Consider the following 20,937-nt stretch of genomic DNA (forward strand, 5'->3'; position numbering starts at 1 on the left):
GCCGGTCGCTCACTGGCCGCTGCTGGAGGCGGCGGCGGAAGCGGAGGGAGCGCGCGGCCCGGGGACCGCATTCCCCGGCCCCCCTCCGCCCCACGCGGCCCGGACCATGGACGCCAGGTGGGGGGCTAGGGGAGCGGCGGGCCCACGTGACCGAGCCCCCGGGCCACGTGACTGCCGCTGCTGGGCACGGAGGGGCCGGGGTGGGGTCCCAGCTGCTGGGCGGCCGGAGCCGGCAGGGAGAGGGGGGCGCGGCGTGGACTTGTGCTCCTGGCCAGGGTCCGGGAGTGTCGGGCGGAGGAGTTGGGAACCCTGGCGCTCCCGGATCCTGGAAGGCGGGGTGGGAGGAGGGGGCGCCGCCTGTGGCCCGAGCGGCCGGCGAGCTCTGGAGGGAACAGAGGGAACCTGTGTGGTCAGAGGGGCGGATCCGCCCCCGGGGAGGGAGGGAACCCTGCCTGGCCCGCGCCGCCCCCGCCCCCCCCCCAGGAGAGAGAGAGGCTCTTTGTCCAGGCTGGGCTGCAGCTGAGGGGGGCGGGGAGACTCCGGGCCCTCCTCCAGTGTAGTCCCCTCTGGAGGGCCGAGTGCACTAGGATCTGCACCCTAATCCTTACGTCCGCTGTCCCGCAGGTGGTGGGCAGTGGTGGTGCTGGCCGCGCTCCCCTCCCTGGGGGCAGGTGGGGAGACCCCCGAAGCCCCTCCAGAGTCATGGACGCAGCTATGGTTCTTCCGTTTTTTGGTGAATGCTGCTGGCTATGCCAGCTTTATGGTACCCGGCTACCTGATGGTGCAGTACTTCAGGCGGAAGAACTACCTGGAGACAGGTGTGTGCGGAAAGGGTGGGTTAGTGTGCTCGGTCCGTTTTATGAGTGCTGAGCAGCCGTCCAGATAGGGATGTGGCTTGGAAAGGGAGGGAGGGAGGGAGACCTGCAGGCCTGACAGCAGGGTAGCTGGCTGCTCTGGGGAAGACGAGGTGCTGGAGAGAAGATGAGATCTTGACCTTGTGTGTCTTTTTTAGGCAGGGGTCTCTGCTTCCCCCTGGTGAAAACTTGTGTGTTTGGCAATGAGCCCAAGGCCTCTGACGAGGTTCCTCTGGCTTCCCGGACGGAGCCGGTAGAGACCACTCCCGCTTGGCAAGCCCTGAAGCTGCTCTTCTGTGCTGCGGGGCTCCAGGTAGGTAGGCCCACGGGCTCTGCTTCTGTTCCTGGGTTGGGTCCCGGTGGACAGGGACTGCACGGTCCCAACAGTTTCCTGGCCTAGTGTGTTACGTGGCCCCCTCCTCCCAGGGGCACGCTGTACCATCATCATCTTAGAAGTGGTTGGAGGACATGCTGTCTTTTCTCTCCTCTTGTCTGTGATGTCTTCTGGGCTGTTACTACACTCTCCCCTGCAATGGTGTGTCTTGTGTATGTTAATGATGTGTCTTGTGTATGTTAATGATGTGTCTTGTGTATGTTAACCCACTGATCGAAGTTTGGGGAAGCCGTTCAGCCTTCCCCCACTCCATGTGGGAAGGAGCTAGGATGCGGAGCTCTTGGCACTTTGGAGTGGGCACTGCTAGTTCTGTGCATGCTGAACAGGTGTCCCGTCTTTACTCCCTGAATTGAGAGTAGATAGGAAGATAACCTGGGATGGAGTCAGCTTTAACATAACCTTGTGTGGGGCACACAGGGTCTGGACAGTCCTAAAGCACTTGTCGTTTTTCACACACACTTGATTCTCTCCGAGGTGAATGCAGGCTTGGGAGGGGAGAGGAAACTTCTAGTTACTACAGAGGGACCAAAATCCGTACGCTGTCCTTTAAATCCTTGAGCCGTCTGAGGAAGAGGGAGGTTGTCTGGATGCTTTTTTGCTCATCGTTCCCTTCTCTTGCTTTTCTCCCCGGGCCTCGCCCCCCCCGCCCCCAGGTGTCTTATCTGACTTGGGGAGTGCTGCAGGAAAGGGTGATGACCCGCAGCTACGGGGCTACTGCCACGTCGCCAGGTGAGCGCTTCACAGACTCACAGTTCCTGGTGCTCATGAACCGAGTGCTAGCACTGATCGTCGCCGGCCTCTCCTGCGTCCTCTGCAAGCAACCCCGCCATGGGGCCCCCATGTACCGGTACTCCTTTGCCAGCCTGTCAAATGTGCTTAGCAGCTGGTGTCAGTATGAAGCGCTCAAGTTCGTCAGCTTCCCCACCCAGGTGCTGGCCAAGGCCTCGAAGGTGATCCCGGTCATGCTGATGGGCAAGTTGGTGTCTCGGCGCAGCTACGAACACTGGGAATACCTGACAGCCGGCCTCATCTCCATCGGGGTCAGCATGTTTCTGCTGTCCAGCGGCCCCGAGCCCCGCAGCTCCCCCGCCACCACGTTGGCAGGCCTCATCCTGCTGGCAGGCTACATTGCCTTTGACAGCTTCACCTCCAACTGGCAGGACGCCCTGTTTGCCTATAAGATGTCTTCTGTGCAGATGATGTTCGGGGTCAACCTCTTCTCCTGCCTCTTCACGGTGGGCTCCCTGCTAGAGCAGGGGGCCCTCCTGGAGGGAACGCGCTTCATGGGGCGACACAGTGAATTTGCTGCACATGCCCTGCTGCTCTCGGTCTGCTCCGCATGCGGTCAGCTCTTCATCTTCTACACCATCGGGCAGTTTGGGGCTGCCATCTTCACCATCATCATGACCCTCCGCCAGGCCTTCGCCATCCTCCTCTCCTGCCTGCTCTACGGCCACACGGTCACTGTGGTGGGGGGCCTGGGGGTGGCTGTGGTCTTTGCCGCCCTCCTGCTCAGAGTCTATGCCCGGGGCCGTCTAAAGCAACGGGTTAAGAAGGCTGTGCCTGTCGAGTCTCCTGTGCAGAAAGTTTGAGGGGCCCAGGGTGTGAAGTGGAACAAGACCCTCACCATACCAACTTTCCTCTCCTACTGTAACTTCGGAGGCGGTTGGCTCGAGGGCAGAAGGCAGGGTTTTTCCTCAGTATCTCCAACCAGCTCTACAAGTTGGGGTTGAGTCCAAGAGGCAGCCTTCCCCTTTGCCTTAAGTCCCCTGTTCTCCAGTAGGGATTCTTCTGAGGACCGTCCTCGGCGTGCAGGGGCACAGAGAAGGCAGAAGCACCTACCCCCTCACGTTCCCCGAAGTCTTGCCCTGTGGACTCCCCCAACACCTCACCTGTGCTCATCCCCTACCCTGAGTAGCCCACCCTTGCAGACTCCCTCCCGGAGACCTACAGTTCTTACTCTGGGGAGAAAAGCACAAGTGTTGTAGGCTCCAAGTGCTGCTTTCCCAGGAGTCCGTGAAAGATGGTGCTGTGCTGGAGGAGGGGGATGGGAGAGCCCTGCCCAGTGACACCACCCTCTCTGCTCCTGGATCCCTAGGCTCTGCTCCAAGAGCCAGTTGCAGGTTTTGGTACTTTGGAAATGTAATTTTGCTCTTATAATTTTATTTTATTAAATTAAATTGCTGCAATGGGCTGAAGTGTGTTTTGGCTCACTGAGGCGTATGCTTTAGGAAGGGCACTGAAAGGGCATTATACCTGCTAGTTTGAAGCTACCCTTTACTGTCAATGCTGGGTACCCAGATTTTCAAAAGTGCCAAGTAGCTACCGGTGACCCTTTCAGTGTACCAGGAATACCTATCCTCAGAACAACAGCACGTTCAACTTGGGCTAGAGAAGCTAAGGAAACTCAAAAGGCAGCATGAGATCCACTTTACAAGGGAGAGCATAACTGTATAAAACTGTATCTTCTTTATTTTGCATACTTTAATCTCAGAACAAAATAAACAAAAAAAACCCCACAATACACATCCAAACCCCGTCAAATATCGGAAGGGACAGGGCTTGAGGGCCTTCTTTCCTGCCTCAAAGACAGGACCAAGAAAGAAAAAAACCACTAGACATCAGCAGAGGGAACCAGGTGAACCGGGGCCACTCAGGGCTGCTGGGGAGCCATGGGGACACTATACAGAGGACACAAAGTCTGCAGGTAGAACTAATCTACTTCTTCCATGCGAGAGGCATCCTCATCACCCTCGAGGGGGGGGATCTCATCAGGAACAGCAGCACTGGGTTCCTCTGCAGTCACTTCATCTTCATCAATGCCTAGAAGTAGAAAAAAAGGGCATGTCAACTTTGATCCAAATACCACGAAGTCCAATTTGTCCCTGTGAGACCAGCTCCCCGGTTCCTTGCCTGGCCCTGGTAACAAAGGTACTCACCCAGGCCTAACTTGATCATGCGGTAGATGCGGTTGGAGTGAGTCTGGGGATCCTCGAGTGAGAAGCCGGAAGAGAGCAGAGCCGTTTCAAACAGCAGCACCACCAGGTCCTTGACTGCCTTGTCGTTCTTGTCCGCCTCGGCCTTCTGCCGCAGCGTTTCCACGATGGGGTGGTCAGGGTTGATCTCCAGGTGCTTCTTGGCCATCATATAGCCCATCGTAGAGTTGTCCCGAAGGGCTTGGGCTTTCATGATCCGCTCCATGTTGGCCGTCCAGCCGTAGGTGCTAGTCACAATGCAGCAGGGTGAAGACACTAGCCTGTTGGAGATTGTCACCTGTGGACAGTCACAAAAACTTGCCGTTGATGGTAAATCAGATTACCATTTCCAGGCTAAAATGACCGTTTGTTCAGTTCTCTTCTCTGAAGAAAGCAGAGCAGGCATCTCTGTCCAGCATTATAGAAATACCAACCTAAAACTGTCTGGTAAAGACAAGGCAAGGAAGCTCCGAACCAACTAGGCTCCTTAAAACTACTCACTGTGTAGCCCCCGTAAGATTTTGAAGGAAGCAGCGCTCAAAGCACTTGTTTACAAAATACATCCTAGTCCCAGAATTGTTTACCTTCTCAACCTTCTTATCCAAGATTTCTTTCATGAGTTTGCAGAGGTTCTCGAACTTGGCCTTGCTCTCCTCCATTTTCTTCTTCTCCTCTTCATCCTCAGGCAGCTCCAGGCCCTCCTTGGTAACCGAGACCAGACTCTTCCCGTCAAACTCCTTGAGCTGCTGCACGCAGTACTCGTCGATGGGCTCCGTCATATACACTACCTCGAAGCCCCGCTTCCGCACTCGCTCCACAAAAGCTGAGTTAGCAACCTGCTCTTTGCTCTCACCTGTAGGGTTATTGAGTGTGACTCAGGGGTCAGGATGCACCGCCCTCCTGCCAGTTCCCAGGGATTCCCAAACGCCCTCCCTTCCCTCCTCACACCCCACGAGAGGCTTTGATCAGACCCAGGGTCCAACGCACCAGTGATGTAATAGATGGACTTCTGGGTCTCCTTCATGCGGGACACATATTCTGAAAGAGAAGTCATCTCATCCCCAGACTGGGAAGTGTGGTAACGCAGCAGCTCAGAAAGGCGGCGCCGGTTAGTAGAGTCCTCATGGATTCCAAGCTTCAGGGGTGGAAAGAAAACAATTTTACTTGTAAATAATCTGCTACCCTCTATGTAAATGAAAAATAACCCTCCGCCATAATTATTAAGTAACTTTTTTGCATCTATACCTTTAGATTTTTAGAGAACGCCTCATAGAATTTCTTATAATTCTCCTTGTCTTCTGCCAGTTCAGAGAAGAGCTCAAGGCACTTCTTCACAATATTTTTGCGAATGACCTTCAAGATTTTACTCTGCTGGAGCATTTCTCGGGAGATATTCAAGGGCAGGTCCTCAGAGTCAACCACACCACGGATGAAGTCTGCAATCAACCAGGCAGAAAGCAGAGTTAAACACAGACAGGGCAGGGATGCCTGGGTGGCTCAGCTGCTAAGTGTCTGCCTTCAGCTCAGATCATGATCAGGATTCCTGGGACTGAGTTCCACATCTCTCCCTCTGCCTGCCGCTCCCCCTGCTTGTGCTCACACTCTGACAAAATCTTTTAAAAAATTAAAAAATAATAATAAAATAAGGTTATCTAAATTCAACAGAACCCATTTTCTCACGGAACCTTCACTTGCCATGTTATCTACAATGAAGACTTTTTTCAAAACAAGACCTCACTGTGAGAATGCTGAGTGGGCTTCACAGGAGACTGTACCCAACTAACTACATGAGACCAAGACAACACTCACTGAGATACTCTGGTATCAATTCATCACAGCTGTCCATGATGAACACACGGCGAACATACAGTTTGATGTTGTTCTTTTTCTTCTTGTTCTCAAAGAGGTCAAAAGGAGCCCGACGGGGGATAAACAGCAATGCCCTGAATTCCAGCTGACCTTCTACAGAGAAATGCTGAAAGAAATCCAAGGTAAACCAGTAGTGTATTTCAAGATAGAAGTGTTTACTCTCAACCTCATTTCATGAAATTGCTTAGGACAAGATCTTCCCCAAGGACAGAAAAGATGCCATAGGACAGCTGTTGAGCAAATTAAGCTCTTACACCCTGAATTAAGCTACAATGGGACACCTATGTATAACCCTTAGATCAATGAGAAAACAATCCCATCCAAAACCTGCCATGGAAACAAAGTGAGGTCACTGGGAAGGATGTCCTTTCTTCACCCTGAAAGGGTCATCAGAAAGTGAATGGATGTGGCTCCATGGCATTCAGTTCCCACCTCCTAGCCAGGTAGGCAAGTTCCACTTATCTACTACCACCAACACCCTTCTGCCTGCTTTTCCTGTTGAGTCAACAAGCGAGGCTTCTCACCTTGACTGCCAAGTGGTCTTCCCAGTCATTAGTAAGACTCTTGTAAAACTCTCCATATTCCTCCTGGGTAATGTCATCAGGGTTTCTGGTCCAAATGGGCTTGGTCTTGTTCAGTTCTTCCTGGTCTATGTATTTCTCCTTAATCTTCTTTGTTTTCTTTTTCTTGTCCTTCCCACTATCATCCTCCTCATCTGAGCCCACATCTTCAATCTTGGGCTTCTCCTCCTCATCTTTCTCTTCTTCTTCTTTCTCCCCTTTCTCCTCCTCTGCCTCATCATCACTGATTTCTTTCTCTCGTTCCTTCTCCAACTGAGAACACAAAAAAACAATAGTTTCAGAATACATAACACCAAAAAACTGGGGACCATCCCATTCTCCTGAGCAGCAGACATCATACATGTCAGGATTACCAGTCCACACTCACATAAAGGGTGATGGGATAACCTATGAACTGCGAATGCTTCTTCACCACTTCTTTGACACGTCTCTCCTCTAAATACTCTGTCTGGTCTTCTTTAAGATGGAGAATCACTTTAGTACCCCGGCCAATGGGCTCACCTAGGAAAAGTCAATCACAATACAGCATAAGGACACAAAACTAAACACAAAACTGTAATGAAAAATAATTACTTGATAAAGAACATGCTTAAGATCTCTATTCCAAATTTCCCCAGAATTCTAACCCAGACAACCTAACAAGAAAGTCAACTTACCATGGTCTGCACGTACAGTGAAGGAGCCCCCAGCAGAGGACTCCCAGGCATACTGCTCATCATCATTGTGCTTTGTGATAACCACCACCTTCTCTGCCACCAGGTAGGCAGAATAAAAGCCAACGCCAAACTGTCCAATCATGGAGATGTCTGCACCAGCCTGCCAGGAAGTTTTAAAGTCAAACACAAGTTTAAGAAAACACCACAGCAAACCAAAGAATAGCCACAAAAATGAATGGTGCATGTCTAGCTGAACTACCACATACCTGAAGAGCCTCCATGAATGCTTTAGTTCCGGACTTGGCAATGGTTCCCAAATTATTTATGAGATCGGCTTTGGTCATGCCAATGCCTGTGTCCACTAGAGTCAGGGTGCGTTCCTGGGGGTTGGGGATGATGTCAATTTTCAGCTCTTTACCGCTGTCCAACTTGGAAGGGTCTGTCAGGCTCTCATAGCGAATCTTGTCCAAGGCCTAAAAATACAGATTTCGATTTTACCTTTGTGCTTCCTAAAGCTCATCTCTTCATCCAAAAGAAAACTTTGTTTTTCACTTCCAAGTAGCCTCAAGTTCTGATTACCACCCCAACTGGAGATTTAAGAACCGCATAATTACAGTTACAATATCCCATCTATCCCCATAGAGTAAAGCCAACTTTTTGAAGAACAGCAGCAGTTTTATCCCCTCCAACAGCAGCCCCACAAAATGCCAAACCACCCTTCTCCCTTTTCCTGAGTGCTGAAAACAAATACCACAAATGAAGGTGCCCAAAGCACTCACATCAGAAGCATTACTGATTAACTCCCGAAGGAAAATTTCCTTGTTAGAATAGAAGGTATTGATGATGAGGGACATGAGTTGGGCAATTTCTGCCTGGAAGGCAAAAGTCTCCACCTCCTCCTCTCCATGGTGCACTTCCTCAGGCATCTAAAATAAGAACAGTCAAGAATTACAAAAGAACACCAATGGCCCCATATTTAACACTGGTTCACCCTATCTCAATGAAGACTCAAAGAGATTTAGTTCAAACTGCTTTAAACTGGGTACTAAACATATTCCTGAAAAACTGTAAAACCTCTTCTTCAAATATTTCAGCCTATACCCTTAGTAGGAACCCAACTTAGAAAGAAAAACTTAAAAAGCTTCTTTAACACAATATGCAATGTCAAATGTTTTGGAAAGGTTATCTTGGAGCCTAACTACTCTAAGTGGTCCATGGGACCCAACAGCCTCAGCATCACTGGGTAGCTTGTTGCAAATGCAGATCCTGGCTCCAACACGTAAATGGTTCCACGCATTTGGGAGAAAACCACTGACTACAATTTTTTTTTTTTTAATTTTATTTATTTATTTGACAGAGAGAGAGCGAGAGAGGGAACACAAGCAGGGGGAGTGGGAGAGGGAGAAACAGGCTTCCCGCCGAGCAGGGAGTCCGATGTGGGGCTTGATCCCAGGACCCTGGGATCATGACCTGAGCCGAAGGCAGACGCTTAACGACTGAGCCACCCAGGCGCCCCCACTGACTACAGTTCTATTACCTCTTTTGGTAGGAAAAATAGCCCAAGGTGACCGATGTCATGTTTAAAGAGAAATAATTCGGAATCGTCTCTCCCACTGGGTTATCTCCCACACCAAGCACATGTGGGATTGCTGCCTCGGGACATAGGAGAAGGTTACCTCTGAGACCGGGGGATACCCGCCCAAGAAGGTACTAAGACAAAGAACCGGTAAGGCCAAAGCTCCATCGTGACCCCCCTCAACATACACGACTACAATAGAGTACCAAACCAAACACAACTAAAATGGTGGCCGTAATCCGCTGGGCAGACCCTCGTCACTGCCGGACATGCGTCGGCCAGGGCCACGCGAGGAGGGGGCGCCACCGCGCAGCCTCCCTTCGCCCCAGCATCCGGGCACCAGGGCGGGGCGCCGGGCTCCAGAAGCTTCCAGAACAATCTCAGCTCTTTGGGAGGGGCGGAGGAGGAGAGGGCCCACGAATCTTCCAGAGCCTGCCCCCTCCTTTTCCCTCCCCCCCGACCCGAGACTGCAAGAAAGATCTAGAAGGAAAGAAGCACCATGAGCCAGAGCCGGCCGTAACGTTTCTCGCCTTAGAACCTCACAGAAAAAAAACGGAAACACTTGAAAAACGCTTCCCACAGGGCAGATGGCAAAGCCAAACCAACACCAGGCTGTGCTGAGTCACGTCCAGCGCGCACACCCACCACCCTTGGGGACTCTCCGGCGCCCCGTAGCCGCGTCCGGAAGTGGAGGGGCAAACATGGCAGCGTCCCGGGCCGGCGCGGACACCACGTGCAGCTGCCCACTACCCCAAACCCACTCCGCGGCCCACCTCCCCCACGGTTAGCCGCCGCCCGGGGAAAGCCCCGCCACCCAGACACCGATGAAAAAACAAGCCTAACTCGCAAAACCCCCCCCCCCCCCCCCCCAACGAAATTTGGAGTCGTCCTATCCCAGGGGCCGCTCCAACACAACAAAATCTAGGCTTTGGGAAGGAAACGAGGAACGAAAGCAACTCAAAAGAGCATTCCAGACAGAAAAATCTGAACGGAGCTCCGACCTTACCTTAAAGGAGAAGAGCTGCAAGCACTACAGACCACGGTGGGTAGGGACTGCGTCCGGCTACGTCTCCACAACAAAGCCGCGCGGGGGTGACTCAAAAGAGCGGCTGTGCGCCCCCAGGCGCTCTATATACGGCGAAGCACAGACTAGCTGCCCGCCCCCGAATCCCTCCGCCTTAAAGGAGGATGTCTGTCAGCCCTGCACCTGCCGCTGCCCGCCCACCTTGACGTCATGGTCCAAAATAGGGGAGGGGGCGGGGAAGGGCGGGAGCCGCAGGTCTCAGTCTCCGCCTTAAGAGCACACGCAAGTATTCCTTTTCGTGGCCCTGTCTCCGCACTTCAAGGCATGAGCCCTCTCCAAGAACTAAAGATTGAGAATACTCATGTGACAGAAACGGGGGATCTAGGGGCGCGGATGCCACTGACCTTCCTATAAACCTGTGAGGCAAGCGCCTCCAGACCCGAGAGTCGTGCCTTGGAGGAACATCTAAAAAGATGGAGAGCGGGGATAGAAGCGGCCAACCACTCCGACCTCGGCTCCCAGGTTCGACTTTTTTGCTACAATCTGCCCTACACACTCCTATAGTCCAGTAAGGGGAAGGGGTATTTTTTTTAGGGACCGTGCGGAATTCGAGGTCTAACTTCAGGCAGCCCACGGATCTCGGCCCTCCCTGGGCCAGGGGGAAGAGCTAGGGCTTTTGCAGCGGGGCGTGGCTCCGGCTGGGGGGGAAGGGCGCCGGCCTGGGCTGGCAGGGGGACTCTTTGCCTGCGCCCAGCGGAAGGAGCGACGACGGCGGTACTGCGATTACTTCCAGCAGTTTCCAGACCCGCCTTGGCGGCCCCGCCCCTGCTCCGCCCCTTTCCTCCAGGCCCCGCCCCGCCTCCTGCGGCCTGAGCCGTCTCTGCAGCTGCTGTGTTACCCATCCGTCTCTGCCGGGGTCCCCGGGGAGGAGGAGGTGAGCTGTCCCAGTCCTATTTATCCTAGGAAGCCGCGGGCGGGACCCTGTTTTCCACCTGCCAGGGCCAGCTAGCTTGGAACTCCCTCGGGAGTGGGATGGAGCATAAAGGGAATGATTGACTGACCCCCCCCCCCCCACCTCTCCCCTATCAACCACACGGCACAGGGCTGTAGGGGCGGTTGTGCCGGTGCCGCCTTCAGAGAGCAGAGACTGGGGACGCGTTCGCCACCGCGGGGGAGGGGGGTACCCTCCCCAACTCCTGCAGTCGCCCACGTGTGGAGAACACTGAGACATGCGTCTCCCCTGCGTGAGCACATCGAGCCCTTTCTGTCTGGTTTCATTTTTTTCGCCCTTTTCGCTCCTGCAGCTGCCAGACCGGAGGAGGAGAGGGTCTCCTGGGACCCCTGCAGAGTAGCAGGGACTCTTGGAGGTCGCTTGAAGACGCTGGCCGGAGGGTAGCCTGCTGCAGGCTGCCAGAATTTGTTCCTCTTCAGCTGTGGCGCCGGAGGTCCCAAGCCCCCAAACCGTTAGCCTGCCCAAAGGGCTGTGGGACGCCATACTTCGCTTGGCTCTGCCCCTTTGGCGTGCTAACCCTAACCCTAACCCTTGTCTATCCAAGGCCTCATTTAGGACTCGTGTCGGACCCACAGCTCCTCGGGAAGAGAATGGCCACTTCCTGCTCTGTGACCTTGGAGATGTCCATCAGCTGCCTTCCTGGCCCACAGTGTCCTCCACTGGAATGCTGGGGAGGGGTTCCCCCACCGCCACCCCTAATCCTTCCTTCAACAGCCCTGGTGCCCGGTCTTCCTTCCTTTGTATTTTCTTTATTCATATGTTAAATTCCAGAAAACAAAGGACCCTCCCTTTCTTTATCTTTGCCCCACACTCCAGACCTCATCATCCGGCTGCCACCACCCCAATTTTATTTCTCCTTACTCTTCTATTCCCCTTTCTTACGGTGTGTGAAAAACCTGTGACTGGAAGTTAATGGGCTTGGGAAGGGTGCTGTTTACCAGGAATCTCCCAGGATTCTCTGTTCCTGATCAAAATCTCAAAGGAAGTGTGTCATGACACCTCAACATACCCTCTCTCCCTCTGGGCAGAAGGGGTCTAGCAAATTAAAAATCTCCCTAGTTCACAAAGACCACTGACACCATTTCATGGTCCTGTTAAGTGGTGAAAGTGAGTCTCCACAATCTAGGAACCGGGAAAGCAAAGCTTCAGTGAGATCAGTCAGCTCAAAGCCTTTGGTGCACCAACGCTTGCTCCTTGCTCCAGAAATGGAGTGGAGATGCTGTCTCTCCCCTCCCAGGACCCAAGTCCAGGGCAGAGCAGAAATCACTCCTTTATTTATTTATTAGATTTTTTAAATTTATTCATTAGAGACACAGAGAGAGAGAGAGAGAGAACATGAGCAGGGGGAGAAGCAGGCCCCCCGCCGAGCAGGGAGCCCAATGTGGGACTTGCCATGTCCCAGGCCCCCGGGATCATGACCTGAGCTGAAGGCAGACACTTAACTCACTGAGCCACCCAGGCATCCCAGACATCACTCCTGTTGATCAGTATTAGGACCAGAGACCTTTCAGGGGTCTTCTAATGGGAAGATCTCAAATCTTGCACTAGCACAGAAATTCTGCCTTCTCTTCTGGAAGCCTTCTCCCACTCACTGACACTCACTTAAGCCCCCACAGTGAGTGCTTGGGGATGCAAAAATGCATAAATAAGATGGAGGTTTTAGCCCACAAGGGGCTGCTGCAGGACAAGTGTGAATCATAGCACGTGGGAGAACTATCAGAGACTCCCAGCTCAGCCTGAGCAACGGGGCAGGCTTAGGGCTAAGGCTAGCCAGCCCACGGCACAGGTCTATTCCCAGAAGAGGGAAAAACATGGAGAGGCACAGCCCTGACAGAAGGCCCATAGCCTAGGGGCCCCTGAGGGAGGCAGAAGCGCTGAAAGTGACCCTGCAGGCAGGGTTCGGGTCACAGAGGGCCACAAATGCCATGCTAAGACGTCCTGACCTTAACTCAGAGTGAGGGAAGCCACTGAAGGCTATTAAAAACAGCTTAAACCCCCTAGATCTCCAGAAAACTATTTCCGGCAGCACTTGCAATGCTCACTGTTCCCAAGATACCCTTTGTTCCTGACCAGGCCTCAAAGACCCAGCCCAACCTTCTGTTGTTGGAGGGTAGCCAGATGAAGCAAGAACTGACCAACTGTGGCCTGCAGCTGGTGGGCCTGTTGCTTGTTTTTACATGGCTTATGGGGAAGAATGTTTTTTACATTTTTTAAATTGTTGAAAAAAGTCAAGGGAAAGATAATATTTTGCCATGTGGAAAGTACATGAAATTTGAATTTGTGCTCGTAGAGCTTTACTGGAACATAGCCCCTCTCATTTGTTTACATGTTGTTTTTGGCTAATTTTATGCTGCAGTGGCAGAGTTGATAGTACAGCAGAGACCAGGTAGCTTGCAGAGTCTAAAATATGTAGTCTCTTACCTTTTACAGAGAAGACTTACAGACCCCTGATCTAGCTAAAGCAGAGTGAGGTCTTGGAGCAGAGACTCAGCTGCTGCTCCGACTGGGAATTCTCCTAATGAGGGTGCACCACTGGGCTTTCAAGGGGCTCAGGGAAGCTGCCAAGATAAGAGGCAATGGATGAATAAGGCAACCCACAGCAGCAGGACCTCAGGGATTGTATAAGCACGGGGAGTAGCTCTGGATCCTTAACTCCTGGCACAGGCACCCTTCCCAAGCTCAGCGGCTGCCAGAATGGGTCCTGTCTGTTCCGGTTCTACCCAGTTCCACGAGGCTTATTATCGCTGAACTCCATGGGGGATACCCTGCAATGACATCCTCACAGGCCAATGGACTTAATGTTCAGAGATGTTGGACAGTTGAGCCAGTCTGCCTGGCCAGCCCGGGCTCCCGCTCTGCCTGAGTTTCCACATGCGGTTGGGACATGACAAGTTTCTTTCACAACTTTCACTCCCTTCATTGTTAGTACTGTGTTTCTTGTTTTTGATGCAATGGCAATGGCAATTTTCCTTCATTTTAGGTTTCCCGAAGAGTTTGGAAAGCAATCGACTTTTGTTTATTGGTCCCACAGCTTGGTAAACTACCTTATTAATTCTTAATTTGTTTTTTATTTTTTTTAAGTACAACCCTACCTATCATCTGAGAACAATGACAGTCTGGTTTCTCACTTTCTAATCCTTGTATCTCTTATTTCTTGGTACACTGCACCAGCTAGGACCTGCAAGACAATGACGAGTGGAAACAGTGATTGTGGGGAATCCCTATCTCATTTCTGATCAGAAAAGGAATGCTTTTAATATTTCATCATTGAGCACAATATTTCCTCTTTCTCTCCCTAACTTGTTATAAATTTTAATCTGAACGAGTATCAAAATTACTTTTCTGCATCTATGGCGAGACTATTGTTTTTAAAAATTCCTTTTATTTATATGCTTAGTTAACAGACTTAATATTAAGCAGAATCCATCAATTAATTAATTTGTAAAAGATTTTATTTATTTGAGAGAGAGAGGGGTGCCTGGGTGGCTCAGTCATTAAGTGTCTGCCCTTGGCTCCCATCATTGTCCCAGGGTCCTGGGATCGAGCCCCACATGGAGCTCCCTGCTCAGCAGGAGGCCTGCTTCTCCCTCCCCCACTCCCCCTGCTTGCGTTCCCTCTCTCGCTGTGTCTGTCAAATAAATAAATAATAATAAATTATTATTTTTTTAAAGATTTTATTTTTAAGTAATCTCTACACTGATATGGGGCTTGAACTCACAACCCCAAGATCAAAAGCTGCATGCTCCACCACTGAGCCAGCCAGGTGCCCCTCTTTTTTTTTTTTTTTTTTTTTAATGATATAGGACTATTCAGGTTTTCTACCTCTCCTTGTCAATTTTGTTTAATAATTTTTCTGGGCGTTTCTTGAAAGCTTTATTATGGCATAGTCTTCTCTTTGACTCTTTTCAATCTCTATTCCATCTAAAGTATATCTTCTTTTTCATCCCTAAAATTGTTTTTCATGTCTTATTCCTTTTTTCATGAAAAGTTTCATTAGAGACTTGTCTATTTTATTTATATCGATATTCATGTATTTAAATTTCTGCTAAAATTTTTATTATTTCTATTTTGGGTCAATTCTGTTGTTCTTTTTTTTTTAAGATTTTATTTCTTTGACAGCGAGAGAGGGAACACAAGCAGGGGGCGTGGGAGAGGGAGAAGCAGGCTTCCCATTGAGCAGGGAGCCCGAAGCGGGGCTGGATCCCAGGACCCTGAGATCATGACCTGAGCCGAAGGCAGACGCTTAATGACTGAGCCACCCAGGCGCCCCAGTTCTGCTGTTCTTTTTCTATTTTCTTAGCTTTAAAACCTAGCACATTAAATTTCAGCCTTTCCCCTTTTCTGACATTATGATTTAAGGCTACAAATTTCTCTTCAAGTACTATTTTAGCTATATCCCCATGTTTTAATATGTAATATTTTTTGGAAAGATTTTATTTATTTGAAAAAGAGCACAAGCAGGGGGAGCAGCAGGCAGAGGGAGAGGGAGAAGCAGGCAGGCTCCCCACTGAGCAGGGAGCCCAACGTGATGTGGGACTCTATCCCAGGGTCCCAGGATCACAACCTCAGTCAAAGGCAGACACTTAGCCAACTGAGCCATCCCGGTGCCCCTATAGTATTTTTATTATAATTTAGTTTTAAGCGTTTTCTGATTCTTCTTATGGCATCTTCGTTGATCAGTTTAAAAGTGTTCAAAAGGGGCACCTGGGTGGCTCAGTTGTTTAAGTGTCTGCCTTTGGCTCAGGTCATGATCCCAGAGTCTAGGGACTGAGCACTGTATCAGGCTCCCTGCTCAGTGGGGAGTCTGCTTCTCCCTCTGCCCCTCACCCCACTTGTGCTTTCTCTCGAGCGCGGGCTCTCTCTCTCTCAAATAAAATCTTTTTTAAAAAAGTGTTCAAGGGGCGCCTGGGTGGCTCAGTCGTTAAGCGCCTGCCTTCAGCTCAGGTCATGATCCCAGGGTCCTGGGATCAAGCCCCGCATCGGGCTCCCTGCTCAGCGGGAAGCCTGCTTCTCCCTCTCCCACTCCCCCTGCTGTGTTCCCTCTCTCGCTATGTCTCTGTCTGTCAAATAAATAAAATCTTAAAAAAAAAAAGTGTTCAACATTTCCAATTATTTTTATATTATCTCTTAATTATGTTATAGACATACAATGCAGTGTGTATAATACTGGCTCTTTTGTATTTGAGACTTCTTTTGTAATCTAGGACGTGGTTAATATGTGTAAAGGTTCCATGCATGCTTGAGAAAAATATGTATTATTTAGTTATTGGATAAAAGTCTAAATATATTAAATCTATTAAGTCAAGCCAGTTAATTGTGTTGCTCAAAACAAAAAAACACTTGGGAGACTCCACAGGACATAGCCTGGAGAAGGCAGAAGCCGAAAGTGGGGAGATCACACAGGGGTAGGGAAGAGGCTCAGTGTTCACCTTTTCTGTGGTAGAATGATTGAATATGAGGGCTGAAGGCTAGGGAGGAGGACCGCTCTGCATTGGAGGGGGTCAAGAATCCGTTTTAGGCATGTTATGGGGCACCAAAGAATGTCCAGGAGACAGAGACTGATGGCTGAAGTCATGGGCAAGAACACCATTTCTCAGGGGAGGGTAGTGAAGAGACCAGAGTTATGATCTAAGCCATTTGAACTTGTAAATAGGGTATCTTTGGTACCTACTCTTAATAGACATATGAGTGCATCTTGACTCTCTGAGGCCATAGTATCAGTGACCTAAGGGGGTGTGTGTGTGACTGAGTCCTGTCTGTCATTGTCAACTGAGCTCTAAATTGTCTGTTGTCCTCGGGCCATGATGCCCACCAGGTGTCCCTTTTTGTCTTGGGTGTTGTTCAGTGTTCCTGGGTCCCTTTGACTAAGGTAAAACTTAACTCCGAATCAGTTCAGCCCAGAGTAAATTATAGGCAGGGGAAGGTGCAGGAGGGGTGGGTTCTACCACAAACAACCCTGACCTACTTAACTACTCTGCCTGCCACCTGACCCGCCCCAGGCACAAGTCACTGCCCAAAGTACAGTTCTCACCTGACTGGATTTCTGGGCCCAGTGCCTGCCCGGCCCACCTGCGCCCAGATAAGGGACTGGTAAGGCTGTGGTAGTGCTAAGTGCTGAAGAACTCACAAACAGGAGAGACTAGGGTTAGACATCAGGAAGGACTTCGCTGCTTTCACCTAGAAAGGATTACGTGGGAGTTCCAGCTCCTGGGAGGGTTGGGATCCTTGGGTATGTGAAAGAATTCTCCGGAACGTTTTGAAGGCTAGGGAAGAAGGTATCCCGGGCTTCAGTTACGGTGCCACACTATCACAAGAGGCCTTGTATCTCCATCTCCTTCACTGTCTGGGAATTCTCCCCATCTCTCCGAGTCTCTCTCTGCTTATCTGATAGGTAGAGAGAGACAGGCAGAGACTTGTATTTACCCGGTGCTTTGCGGTTTACAAAATATTTTTCCATCCTTTAACCATTCCAGCTTCAGTTTCCTGGAGTACAACGGGCATAGCAATGATCAGCACCGCAAAGTTACAGGGAGACGGGAGGCCACGAGATACGGAAGACGGGAGCAGGGTGGTAGGTGAAAGAAGAGTTGTTGTTCCCTGCCTTGGTCGGAGTTTCACAGCCCAGAGAAAGGCTAGTGCGCGTGTGCCTACCCTTGCTTTACAGATGAGCGGCTCCGAGATGGAAAACGCCTCGTTCAAGGTCACTCAGGCTTAAGGGGCAGCGGAGCCGGCCTCAAGACGGCCAATCCGCTCTCCCACTCGCCGGGGGCCAGGTGTGAACGGCCGCGCCGCCGCGCAGCACGCGGGACGGCGACGTCACGCCCCCCACCCTCGCCGCCGCCGCCGCCGTGGGGCGGGGCTCAGCAGGCTCCCCCCTCGTCCCGCCCCCCGCTGTCAACGGCTCATCTGGGACCCGCGGGGCGGTTGGCACTGGAAATGGCTGGTGTGGGGGAAAATGAGGTCTGGCTCTGGAAGGCTTCAGGAACCCCCTGAAGCTGGGAAGAGGAGCAGCGAGCCGCTTAGAGCGGGAGCGCACCAGGCTGCGGCTCATCTTCATTGATTCTTGGTGCCACGTGTCTAGGGTAATCACTTCTTGCATCCAGGCTCTCCCGCAGACTCCCTAAATCACCTTAGCAAGTCCATACATATAGATCACCCCTCCTGAAGAACAAGGATCTGGGCTCAGAGGATGTGACTTGCCTGGGGTCACACAGCTGATATTTGGCAGGCCCAAGATGGAATCCTAGGCTCTGAATCGGAACCAACCCCATAGACAGGCCTAGGAGAGGCCCCCCACTTTGTGGGGTTCTGCTGACTCATTTAGCAGTTGCCCTGTAGTCTGGGGCCAGAATGCCAACTGCCTCATTCACAGGGAGCACCAGGACTGCCAAGGATCTAGAGGGCTCTCAGTGAGCACCTCCTCTTGGAGGGGACGTGTGCAGGAGCTAGGAGCCCAGCTAGGGCACTGCCATTGATGGGTTGGGGAGGAGGGGGGACATGGGTTGTGCTCATGTGAGGTGCCCATCTCCACGCTCACTGCCAACTTGCCCTAGAAACCAGATGGGCCTCACTTCCAGTTCTGCTGGCTGGCTGACGTCCCTCAGCCTGCCACCCTTCCGGTGTGTCAAGACTCGGGTTTCAGGCAGAGCTTGCTAGCCAGAAAGCACATCTCTTTAAAGTGATTCTGCATTTCTCACTCATATGCATTTTGAATCCTTATCATAGTTTAACATTCTGAGTATTTGTTTTCCCCTTAACTGGAGTTTTCCCTTCAAGCCCCCCACCCATTATACTGCCCTCACCATGCTCCTTCCATATTCACCTCAGAGAATAGATACAGGTATGTTCCAGTTCCTCGGTTATACTGGAGGCTTGACTTCTATTTTTAAGGACGACTGATTTTACTGGGGCTCTTAGCTTTTCAAAAGTTTTGAGCCCCAACAATTCGCCATATAAGATCAAACACAAGGGAAATGTCTGTGTGGCAGTGGCCACCACCCCAGGGAGGCCAGCAGCTAAATACACAGACTGATGCTTCAGGCAGAAACGTCACACGGAAGGAAGGTGATGACCAGCACAGGTCTCGGCAGAGTCCGTGATACCCGTGATTCCCGCCTGATTCTCACGCTCAGCCTTCCCCACCTTACAGGAAGCAAGTGCTAGGGGCAACCTCCTACCGTGTGGTGTTGCCTTCAGAGCACCTGCTGTGGTCAGGAGCCATCACTGTGCTTGGGTCCAGGGCAGGAGACCTGGGAGCTACGTTTTCTCGCCCCCACCTCTGTCTTCAGGTCAAGACTTGAGGTCAGGAGAACAGAAACTGAGTGTGAGACTGCACACTCTTGGCATTTGCATTAGAAAACATTTTTGGAAAAAATATTCTCGTAATTTTCCTCTACATCTATTTGAGTACAGAAAGAAGGAAAGTGATGTGATTATGTTTTTCCATCCTTCGAATCATTGCTGGCGTCCAGAGAAACCTACTTAACACCCATCTCCATCCCTTGAGCACAGGGAATGGAAATGAGTGGCACCACACAGCTGGAGTCAGGCATGTGGAGTGCTTGGGGAGGGACAATTTTGTGAGTACCACTGGGAGCCAGGTAAAGCACCTGTAGCTGAAAGAGTGAAAACATGAATAGAATGTAGACCCTATCTCGAAAAACAAGAGTTCTGTCTGGTAGCTGGAGTGTGGTCAAGGTCATGATAAAAGTTAGGTCACTAAGTTTCAAAAGCTCTGAGGCACAGAAGGGGAAGGAATTGCATAAACTAGCTGTCATTGCTGGGAAATCAGGAAATGCTCAGCATACTCTGGAGAGAGCAGCATATCAGTTAGTTTTTTGGATTATTCTGTGGCCATATGTGGGATGGAATGAAGGACACCTGGGCTGGAGTCCTGAAAGAGCAGGCAGAAGGCAGTGGAAGGAACCCAGGGAAGAAACACAGCGTCCCTGAGGGGCTGCTGGTGCCAAGGAAGGGGCCCAATAGGACTCTCAGGTTGGGGTACCATGGGAAGGTCAAGAGGGACTGAGGGAGAGAAGACGAAAAGCACAGATTTATTTCAGCCTCAGTGCCAGAGGGCACTGCAAAGGCTGAGGCATACTCAGGGAACCCTGCTTTTGAATCTGATAGGAAAGGAGTATCTTATTTTCCACCAACCTCGGATATAAACCTTGGTTTGACGTGTACCCCTGGAGTCTATGGACTCCAGTTCTCCATATAATGATATGCTTAACTACCCCCTGAGAACTTCAGAGCTCATCAAACAGCCTTAAAAATGTGCTAAGAGCCCTTAATGAGGCCTGAAGCCTTCAATTAAATTAAACTGATAAACAAAAGCCCTGACAGAGGTGTCAATTTGTAGCTATCTGCAGGTCAGGGATTAGTGAGGCTTTGTGTGAGCATGTGTGCGTGTGTGCGTGTGTCCCCGTTTGTCCCCGCCCCGCCCCAGTGGCCAGAACTCCCACTTCCAGTCAGGAAGAGTCATTTCTATGAAGGGGATCCAGTGATCCGGCTCCCTCCACGGAGCCACTCTTACAGTCCCACAGACCCCTCCCTAGGAGAGCTGGAGAAGAAAAGGGGAAGGGGCCCCATTTCCATGTAAGGACACAGAGGCCCCGTGTTCCCCAGGTGTCAGGGCAGAGTGCCAGGTAGGGGACATGGTGGGGCTGCAGCCTCTTCTTGCCTGGAGGTGTGGGAGTGCAGGGGAGGGGATGTTCATGGCGGGGAGGAGCGGACCATGGTCGCAGGTTTATTCCTGGTGCTGAGGGGTGAGGACAGGTGAGGGTGGTAGTGAAGACAAAAGAAAGACGGACCACTGTCCCTACCCCCAGTCCTGTGAAAGAAGGAATTGAGCAGCAAAGAAAAAATGGCCTTTTTCAGTCTCAGCCAGCAGTCTCGGCTCCAGGCCTGTCCCTCCTCTGTGGCCCCAGCAGGGGGCACTGCAGCCCCACTGAGGCTAAGAGGACTAACCGCCACCCCCCCACCACTGGACACGGG

General features: G+C 51.3%; 2 protein-coding genes across 3 annotated transcripts; one reads left to right on the forward strand and one right to left on the reverse strand.

Annotated features, from left to right (window-relative positions):
* Window positions 1-36: 36 nt before the first annotated feature.
* SLC35B2 (solute carrier family 35 member B2) lies at window positions 37-3,441 on the forward strand. Its single transcript, XM_021691870.1, has 4 exons — window positions 37-117; window positions 625-818; window positions 1,013-1,167; window positions 1,902-3,441. The coding sequence occupies exons 1-4, from the start codon at window positions 107-109 to the stop codon at window positions 2,838-2,840; spliced, it is 1,299 nt and encodes a 432-aa protein (XP_021547545.1). The 5' UTR covers window positions 37-106; the 3' UTR covers window positions 2,841-3,441.
* A 257-nt stretch (window positions 3,442-3,698) lies between these two features.
* On the reverse strand, window positions 3,699-10,039 carry HSP90AB1 (heat shock protein 90 alpha family class B member 1). Of its 2 annotated transcripts, none has more exons than XM_044917728.1 (12): window positions 9,912-10,039; window positions 8,109-8,255; window positions 7,596-7,802; window positions 7,430-7,489; window positions 7,041-7,106; window positions 6,617-6,925; window positions 6,033-6,198; window positions 5,577-5,659; window positions 5,211-5,241; window positions 4,808-5,076; window positions 4,188-4,521; window positions 3,699-4,071 (listed from the first exon to the last, which is right to left on the reverse strand). In XM_044917728.1, exons 2-12 carry the CDS (start codon window positions 8,253-8,255, stop codon window positions 3,962-3,964), a joined length of 1,782 nt encoding a protein of 593 aa, XP_044773663.1. In that variant the 5' UTR covers window positions 9,912-10,039; the 3' UTR covers window positions 3,699-3,961. The 2 variants fall into 2 exon arrangements, with proteins under 2 accessions (XP_044773663.1, XP_021547543.1); XM_021691868.2 differs by having other exon boundaries at window positions 5,211-5,358; window positions 5,469-5,659; window positions 7,041-7,174; window positions 7,330-7,489; window positions 9,912-10,038.
* Window positions 10,040-20,937: the final 10,898 nt, after the last annotated feature.

This window comes from Neomonachus schauinslandi, chromosome 8, assembly GCF_002201575.2.
Source record: "Neomonachus schauinslandi chromosome 8, ASM220157v2, whole genome shotgun sequence".
Lineage (NCBI taxonomy): Eukaryota > Metazoa > Chordata > Mammalia > Carnivora > Phocidae > Neomonachus > Neomonachus schauinslandi.